Genomic DNA, 10,264 nt, shown 5'->3' with positions numbered 1-10,264 from the left:
AAAATAATCGTAGAAATATGGGAACATAGGGCTGTGGGAACATAGGCATGCTGCCTTTTAGCTACAGTAGATGACAGTCTACAGGTAAAAAAGGACCACCTAAAAAGAACAATATCAGTTTACATTTACATTATATTTAGAATATGTTCACAGTTTTACTTTGCTGTCGGACAGCCCTGTTTAAGTCTACACAGAAGGAATTGGAGCGGACAGATGAATTTTAAACAAGTATATAAAAATAACGTTCTTTTCACTGTTAGACTAGTTTGCTGTTACAGGTAATTTATGGTCATTGGATGAAAAATTATACAGTTTCCGAAACATTTAAAAGTTACATATAGTCATTTCAAGTTTTAGTTTACTTCATTTTACGATAATTTATCTTCATTTTACGATCATTTATTTTTTTTTCTGTTTTTATTTTACTGTTTCTTATTGCTTGCTCTTCTTAAACTATTTGGCCTTATTTTTTTATAAATTTTATATTTTACTCTTTTTGTGACTTTGTTCTGTAAACATTTGGTATATTAAATAAACGTATTCATAATATTATTTTACCTGACTGCTGTGTTAACGCCCATTGCTACAAGACTACACTACCCATGATTCATAGCGTCTGGTATGTCCGGGTATGTACTGCTGACAGCCATATTTGATTCGATTATGCTGTTCTGGCTGCGACAACCAGTATAGCCAGTTCCTGACAAAAAAACCCAAAACGGTGTATTTTCTTCACTACGCAGCCAGCTTTAAGGTTAATCTGCGACGATATCCAGCTGCATTCACAGTAACAACAGTTTATAACCCGTAGTCAACGATGAATCCTGAATAGTAAGTGTGAATTTTTAAAGTCGATAATGACAGGTCCGGTTGAGCTGTCAGCTTAGCCGGGGGAAGCTAAGCTAACGTTAGCTTAGCCAGGGAAGCTAAGCGAACGTTAGCTCGACTGTGTACAAAATGAACGTCAGCTGCTTTGTCTTGGGTGCTAAGCTAGCGGGGAGCTAAAGGGCTGTGGTAGCGTGTACGCACCATCAAATGACAGCGTTGATATTTATCTCTAAACTCACGTTTGTGAACATTTTCTGGTCAATATTACACCGATGAAAACGACAAATTATTCAATGTCCCGTCGACAAGAGTTTGTGCGCTCACTATGGCAACTGGAATGGAAGTAGCATTAGCAGCTAACGCTAGTAGGCTAGCTGACCGAATAGCTAACGTTACGTAGCGTTACCGGACACTGTTGGGGGGGTTTTGTTATTGAGATAGTTAGGCAAATACGTAACAGTTTGATGGTTTACAGTCCTGTCAATAATCACGAAGCTAATCGATATGTCTTTACTGATCTGCTGTAGGTGTATCGGTAATTTCGGTGTTAGCTATCCAACGCAAACAGGAAGTTACTGAATTTGCTCCTGATGATGTGGAGTAACGTTAAGTGGTTAGGTAACGTCAGTGTTGTTTCACAACAACAGGGCTGCAACTAACGTGTATTTATAGTATAAGTCAGTATATCGATTGTTTCGATGAATACATTAGTCGTTTAACCAGCAGCCGAAAAAGTATAAATATATATTTTACTTAAGTAAAGGCTAGCTAGCAGCTAACACATGTAGTATGGGTCAATATATGGATTGTTTGGAATAATAGATTAGTCGTTGACTCCATAAAATGGCTGTTTCGACCGGCCAACAGTCCAAAACCCGAATATATTCAGTTCACAATTATATAAAATTAAAGGAAAAACTTCAGATCTTTGAGAAACTCAACCTAAGAATGTTTTTTGGTGTTTTGTGAATGAATAAACGTTTTTATCAACATAGTTAAACATTACTACACTACTTGGCTTGTCATAAGTTGTTAGAACAAGGGTTATAACTAACAAGTAGTTTATTGATTACTTTGATGTTTTTATGAGTTTATTAACCATGTTTTAATTAGTAGGGCTGAACGATATAAGGAAAATATCTTATTGCAATTGCAACACGCACACACACACACACACACACACACACACACACACACACACACACACACACACACACACACACATGTACACACACACATGGACACACACACACACACACACACACACACACACACAGACACACACATGGACACAGACACACACACACACACACACACACACACACGGACACACGGACACACAGACACACACACAGACACACACACACATGGACACACACACACACACACAGACACACACACACACAGACAGACACAGATACACACACACTTGGACACAGCCACACACACATGGACACACACACAGACACAGACAGACACACACAAACACACACAGAGACACAGATACACACACACATGGACACACACACACGGACACAGACAGACACACACACACAAACACACACAGAGACACAGATACACACACATGGACACAGACACACACACATGGACACACACACAGACACAGACAGACACACACAAACACACACAGAGACACAGATACACACACGTGGACACAGACGCACACACACACAGTCACACTCTCACTCTCACACACACAGACACACACACACAATATTTTGGACTTTTGCTTTGCACATTATAAAACTTATATTATTTAAATAAAAACAAAATCAGATCACAGTTAACAGGATTAAGAGTCCGACGAAACAATCAGTGCAAACATTAGTTGACTAATAAAGTTCTTGTTTAAAAAACTCTGCTAGTGAAAGGCCTAATATTATGGGATGTTTAATGCCATGTAGGTGTTTTAATTGTAATATTGTGTTTATTCTCACAGTGACTATTTATTCAAACTGCTCCTGATCGGTGATTCTGGTGTCGGAAAGTCTTGTCTCCTCCTCCGGTTTGCAGTAAGTGTCTGTTAAAGCCTCGGTTACTACTCTGTTACTACTACTACTACTCTGTTACTACTGCTACTACTCTGTTACTACTGCTACTACTCTGTTACTACTACTACTACTCTGTTACTACTGCTACTACTCTGTTACTACTGCTACTACTCTGTTACTACTACTACTACTCTGTTACTACTGTTACTACTCTGTTACTACTACTACTACTCTGTTACTACTACTACTACTCTGTTACTACTGTTACTACTCTGTTACTACTGCTACTACTCTGTTACTACTCTGTTACTACTGTTACTACTCTGTTACTACTGCTACTACTCTGTTACTACTGTTACTACTGTTACTACTGTTACTACTGTTACTACTCTGTTACTACTCTGTTACTACTCTGTTACTACTCTGTTACTACTCTGTTACTACTCTGTTACTACTGCTACTACTCTGTTACTACTCTGTTACTACTCTGTTACTACTCTGTTACTACTCTGTTACTACTGCTACTACTCTGTTACTACTGTTACTACTGTTACTACTCTGTTACTACTCTGTTACTACTCTGTTACTACCGCTACTACTCTGCTACTATTCTGTTACTACTGTTACTGTTACTACTCTGTTACTACTCTGTTACTACTCTGTTACTACTGTTACTGCTCTGTTAGTGGAGATGTAACGATACACCAGTCTTTTATAAGTACTTGAAAGCAATACTTGAGTAAAAGTGCAAGTATCTTACCAGAAAATTGCTTTTTGTAGAAGTGAAAGTCACCTTTTTAGAATATTACTTGAGTTAAAGTCTTAAGGAATCTGATATTTACTGTTCTAATGTATTTTGTGTGTGTGTGTGTGTGTGTGTGTGTGTGTGTGTGTGTGTGTGACTCTGTGTGTGTGTGTCTGTGTGTGATTCTGTGTGTGTGTGTGTGTGTGTGTGTGTGTGTGACTCGGTGTGTGTGTTTAATCTTAGGATGACACGTACACAGAGAGCTACATTAGTACCATCGGTGTGGACTTCAAGATCAGGACCATCGAGCTGGACGGGAAGACCATAAAACTTCAGATTGTAAGGAGAACGCAGCGTAATCGGGGGCCGTAAACAGATAAGAAGCCATGAACTTTGTGTCAGTTGTGGCCTGACGACGCCTCTGCTTTGTTTCTCAGTGGGACACGGCCGGTCAGGAGCGGTTCCGCACCATCACGTCCAGTTACTACAGAGGAGCTCACGGCATTATAGTAGTTTACGATGTGACGGATCAGGTCAGTGCTTCTCCGCGAAGAATACCGTTTGTCTTACTGCTGTATGGCTTCTTTATTCCCCCACGTTCTTTAAATAAAACTGCCACACAGAGTCACACACACACACACACACACACACACACACACACACACACACAGTCTGGTTGTTTTAATGACCTAATCACTGTGTCCCACATGTGGTGGGGTCAAATTCAAATCCCACAGATGTGGTGTCACAGTCCTGATATGGCTGTGTGTATGTTTGTACACATAAGTGCGTGGCACTATCTTTGTGGGGAACCGTCATTGACATAATGCATTCCCTAGCCCCTTACCCTAACCTTAACCATCACAACTAAATGCCTAACCTTAACCCTTACCCTCACCCTAACCATAACCTAATTCTAACCCTAATCCTAAAACCAAGTCTTAACCCCTCAAACAGACCTTTAAATTTGTGGGGTCCAGCATTTTGGGCTCACAAAGCTGTCGGGACCCCACAAGCATACTGGACTCCCGGTTTTTGATCCCCACGAATATTGTTAAACCAGAACACAGTCTCTCACACACACACACACACACACACACACACACACACACACACACACACACACACACACAGAAAGTCACACACACAGTGAAGCTAACGATTATTTAAATAGGTTTGATAACACTCTTTATTAGGGCTGGGTATCGCCAATGATTTCCCAAATTGATTTGATTCCGATTACATTACATTTCCGATTCTATTTGATATCTATTAGTTAGCTTTTGGGGGAATTTCAGTTACAATACCAGTTTAGCTTGGCTATAAAAGATATTTTCAGTCACTGAACTAAGATGAAGACTAACAGGACAGTTATTGAAAAGGCAGATAAAGACTTGAAGAGATTTCGGAATTTTAATTAATCGATTTCAGATCACTCAAAGATGAATTTAATTGGTCAAGAAATAGACCAGATAAAGATTCAAAAAGGAAGAAAACAGAGCCAAGGAGGTGAAATATATATATATATATTCTTTCTAAACTAAGTAGAAAAAGCCATAAACAGAATTCAGAGAGCGCCCACGAGCACGAACGGTGGAGCGAGCTAGCGAGTAGGGCTGCACGATATGGGGAGAATATGCACAATGCGATAACATTGAGTATTGCGATAACGATATTACTTGCGATAAATAAACAGATATTAAAGTGTTCTGCATTTTGCTTACTTATTACTTTCAGTATTTTGCTAAAATGCAACAAATGAACGAAAGGAAATCATTTCCAACTTTCTTTTATTGAACAAATTGAACACTGAATTGAATATAAAAGGCAGCGTTAAAAAAATGTCATTTTCTTTTAACTAACGCGGTGTCTGTTCGCGATACGTCGCAGCCTTTCGCGATGTGTGTATTGCGGCAGTTGATATTGCGATGGCGGTACAAAAGCGATATATTGTGCAGCCCTACTAGATGGCGACTGAAGAGAGGGAGTGCCTCGGACAAAGAGAAACAAAAACGTATTTTCGCCGATTCATCACTAGCAATGTAACCGTAGCGAGCATCTCACTATCACAAACAGGGCTGAACGATTTTTGAAAATAATCTAATTGCGATTTTTTTCCCCAAATATTGCGATTTCGGTTTGATTATTTTTTTAAGCTCTTTGTCTTCTGTATTATTCAACAAAGACAAACAATAAATCATTTTATAGTATGAACAACACACAATTACACACTAGACAGTTAAAAAAGTAAAAATATAGTATACACACACACACACACAACAGTGTATTTTTTTTTTACAGTGCACAGAGAGGAGCAGCCTTTGCGATTAGGAAATCGCGTTTTAACATATCGCGATATTATCGCAAATGCAATTAATCGTTCAGCTCTAATCACAAACGTTACCCACATTCATATATAGATGCAACAAATGATATGTCCAGCTACAAAAAGCCTGGAAGTCAGAAATGAGTTTGTGTCATTGGTGTGAACTGGCAGCTTTCAACTCGTCTCGTCACAAATCTTTGGTCTGAACTGGGTTTAAAATCAACATATAAGCAACATGAGATCAACAGAGCATCTTAGGACATAAAGGAAGGGCACATATGACTGTACAGACAAACTCAAAGATATTCAGTTTACTGTCACAGAGGAGAGAAGAAACTAGAACAACATCACACAAGTTTTAAATTACTCGCACCAATTTATCAATTATCAAAGTAGTTGGGGATTAATTTAATAGACGACAACTTATCGATTTGTCTTTGCAGCTCTAGCATTTGGTTTTTAATATCTGTTGTCTTTCTTCTCCGTGTCCCTCAGGAGTCCTTCAACAATGTCAAACAGTGGCTGCAGGAGATCGACCGCTACGCCAGCGAGAACGTCAACAAGCTGCTAGTAGGCAACAAGTGTGACCTCACAACAAAGAAGGTTGTGGATTACACCACGGCTAAGGTACTAACACACAGCGGTGAGACGCAAAATCCACTGGTCTCACTTTAGTATTCAAATATCTGAATTATTATATATATATATTATTATCTAAAAGGATAATGAGTTGAGCATTAGCTAGTCTCGCTTTGCCAGACCTTCCTCCACAGCGCTGCGTTCGTAAGCATGGCCAGAGCTGTGCTTGCATTTACACGCATTCCTAAGTGTAAGGCCGCCTGCTCACTGGCTGCGCGGCGTGAGCGTGGCGTTTCTGTCGCATGGCGGCTGCGTGGCGTTTTCTATGTCTTTGCACACCAGAAACGTGTCTTGACACGTTTCCTATTGATAAAAGCAGGAGTATACTTCACGTTAAACATAAATATATACTGATCTGATGGCAAAATAGGCTACAGAATATTTCGTTCTGTATTGACAGGTGGTGCAATATTTGAAAATCAATAATTATTTATTATTTTTTTATTTTTTTCAACATGTCATTTATTAATATGTATTCGTGTCAAAATGACATATAAACATCTGTTCGTATTCTATTTTGCCTGGAAACGCTTCCAAAAAAAATAGGTGTCGGTACTAGCATGCACAGCCGATCGAGCCTAACCTGTTAACACGGGAGCCAAAATAAAAATGGACACGTCACGCAGCTGACACACTCACGCCACGCAGGCAGCGTGCAGGAGGCCTAAGTACAAGTTGGTAAATTCCACACTTTGCGTGGAGATGTACTTACGCATTACACACACATCTGTGCGTACGCACGGTTGATAAATGAGGCCCCTGAACAGGGTTCGAATTATGATTTCATCTTTAAAGTTGTCCATGAGCAGCAAATTTTCATTTCATTTCCTGCATTCAGGTGAATTTGTATGCACCTATTTACCTTTTTCTGCATCAATGTATGCTGGAAATATCTTTATGTAAAGGGAAACATAGATTACAATCCAAATATAAAAACATAATGGAATATATTACAATATGGCTCTCAGGCATTCTGAATTGCTATTTATTCTCCTGTAGATCGACTGTCCTAATTATATCTGAGTCAGCACACATGCAGCCTAGCACATTTACTACTCCCTCCTCTTTTGTTGAGGAAGTAACCTCCTTAAATGTGCATATGACAATTATTCACCTCAATGACACATGAATTCATTTTAATGAATTAATAAACTCCTGGACTGTAATATTTCAGATGTTTGAGCAAGATTTCTGCTCATGTTCAAAACTTTGTGCACATTCAAAATATAACTCATCTGTCTTCTCTGAGATTTGGAGGACTCGTGATATTTTGAGAAAAATAAAGTTATAATAGGCAATTACAAGAATAAAGTCACTATATTTCAGAAAATAATCTACCTGCATCATAGTCTGCTGTGCATTACATGATTGTTCTGCTGATACGGTAGATCTCAGACCTCCTGACAGACTCAGAGCCCCGTTTGGGTCTCTGGTCTCTGAATGAGACAAAGTTTAGGGAAGAGGCTGAACGCTGCTCTACATCGAAGGTGGAAACCTGAAACTACAGCAGAAATACACGGAGCACAAACGGGACACATCTGCTGCAGCATGTCGACAGCAGAGCGCGTCCTTTATAACCTGAAGCTGTACAGACCACGGAAGGCTGCAGCAGCTCCGTGGTCTGAGCCGCTGCTCGTCTCTGTTTCTACAGCGAGAGAGGACGCTAAGAGACGCACAGGTCTGCTTCAGAGCTCCGTGTGTTTGGGAAAAGTCCTTTATTTGTGATTTAAATAATGGTGCTGATGATTTTTAGAGACCCCCACAGGTGTATGATTTTACTGCTTTCATGGGAGCTCATCCTCTCTCTATGGGAGCTCAGCTCCCACTGGCTCCATGTAATTCCAACCCTGCCCCTGAAATCGTAGTTGAGCACGAGGCGATATTGAGCGGAGGGTAAGGAACATCTCGTGGGTGCGTTCCGATGGCCTAGTAGTTCCCAGGAAGTGGACAGCGTAGGGCAGGGTTGTCAAACTCAACTTCACTGAAGGGCCACACTGGAAAATAAGAATCACGTCAAGGGCCAGACATGTTTAGTTCATTGATATGCTTTATATATATAGTCTTCTCACTTATAGTTTGGTCCACATAAAGTCCTAAAGAAGTCAGGAAAAAGTTCCTCAGCCATCATAGCAAAAAAAGGGCCCGAAAACGTCGGGGGAAAAAGTGACAAATCGTCAAAAAAAATGACGTCAGAAAAAGCGACAAAAACTAGGTGGGCCAATATGTATTGTGAACCTAAATTGATATGCGGGCCGGATCATAATCTGTGAGGGGCCGGATTTGGCCCGTGGGCCTTGAGTTTGACACGTGGCGTAGGGTCTCCGCCATGTTAAGTTGTATGTTAAGATCCCAAACCGTAGGGAGCAAACGTGCTCCGTTCAAAGGGAACTACTGCGAACTGTGTCGGTTCATCACTTCGCCTGAAGCTCACGAGCAAGATTACCCATAAGTCATTGCGCCTCGCTGTCACCGACAGCATACGTCTTTTTAAAGGTACACTGTGTAGTGTTTGAAGTATTTTATTAGCTGAAGTCATGTAATGTAATGTCCTCATTGGTGTAAAATGACCTCTGCCAATGATCTGACTTATCCTCGTAAGCGAAGAATTTCTTATCTGTGTTTACATTGGACGGGCGAGTCCAATGTAAACAGTTCTATTTATATACACTGTGGATCGTAACTCAGCATCTGTGAGGGAGGAGCAGAAACTCCTCCACCTCTGCACTCCGCTCACATGCTCTGCTCAGCAGCTTTCTCAGTTTGCATCGATTTTAACTCCTTCCTATTTTGTTCCCCCCCCCCCCCCGCTCACCAGGAATTTGCGGACAACTTGGGAATCCCCTTCCTGGAGACGAGCGCCAAGAGCGCCACTAACGTGGAGCAAGCTTTCATGACCATGGCGGCGGAGATCAAGAAGAGGATGGGCCCCGGGGCCACGGCCAACTCCTCGGAGAAGTCCAACGTCAAGATCCAGAGCAAGCCGGTCAACACCTCGTCCGGAGGCTGCTGCTGAGACCCCTCCCAGGGGGGAGGGAAGAAGAGAGAAAAAACAACCCAGCCACGACCTGAATCCACCCCCGAGCCCACGACCAGTCTCAATGTTACCATGCTCCACAGGGAAAGAGAGGGAAAGAGAGAGAGAGAGAGGGAAAGAGAGAGAGAGAGAGAGAGGAGGAAGACTTTATATGGACCGGTGTGTAAGTGTGTGTGCAGCTACAACACCAGAATCCCACCCCACCCTTTTGAGAGTCAGCAATAGGACGGTAAGCCCATCCATCCATAACCCACAGAAACACACTGGGCGGTTCTGTTATATATATATTTTTTTTTTCTTCTTACTTCACCAAAACACACTCATACTGGAAAAAAACCCCGAAAACAAAAATGTATACAATTTTTAACAGTGTGTGAAGTTAACCAATGAAAAGTGAAAACACACATATACAGCTTTTTTTGTTGACGTTTTTTTTGGTTTTTATCGCCCGCTCTTCCTTCCTTTTTTTGGTTCAAATTAGTCACTTTTTTTCAAAAAACCGAAGAAAAAAAAACAGCTATTTTAAGCTGTGTATAAAAATTAAAAACAGCATGACTTTTTTTCGTCCCCCAACACCCCACACCCCACCCGCCCGAGCCCCTAAATCTCCTCAGATATACGGATCGGTAAAGCACTTCGAATGAAGCACATGCTTAAATAAATAAAAATTTAAAAAAAAC

General features: G+C 40.8%; 1 protein-coding gene across 1 annotated transcript; it reads left to right on the top strand.

Annotated features, from left to right (window-relative positions):
- The first annotated feature begins 612 nt into the window (after positions 1 to 612).
- On the top strand, positions 613 to 9,973 carry LOC116059208 (ras-related protein ORAB-1). Its single transcript, XM_031312161.2, has 6 exons — positions 613 to 831; positions 2,789 to 2,861; positions 3,829 to 3,924; positions 4,023 to 4,118; positions 6,407 to 6,538; positions 9,366 to 9,973. Exons 1-6 carry the CDS (start codon positions 818 to 820, stop codon positions 9,561 to 9,563), a joined length of 609 nt encoding a protein of 202 aa, XP_031168021.1. The 5' UTR covers positions 613 to 817; the 3' UTR covers positions 9,564 to 9,973.
- The last annotated feature ends 291 nt before the right edge of the window (positions 9,974 to 10,264 follow it).

This window comes from Sander lucioperca, chromosome 4 (genome assembly GCF_008315115.2).
Source record: "Sander lucioperca isolate FBNREF2018 chromosome 4, SLUC_FBN_1.2, whole genome shotgun sequence".
In the NCBI taxonomy this organism is placed as follows: domain Eukaryota; kingdom Metazoa; phylum Chordata; class Actinopteri; order Perciformes; family Percidae; genus Sander; species Sander lucioperca.
Note: the sequence above shows the minus strand (reverse complement) of the source record. Positions and strands in the feature narration are given on the sequence as shown.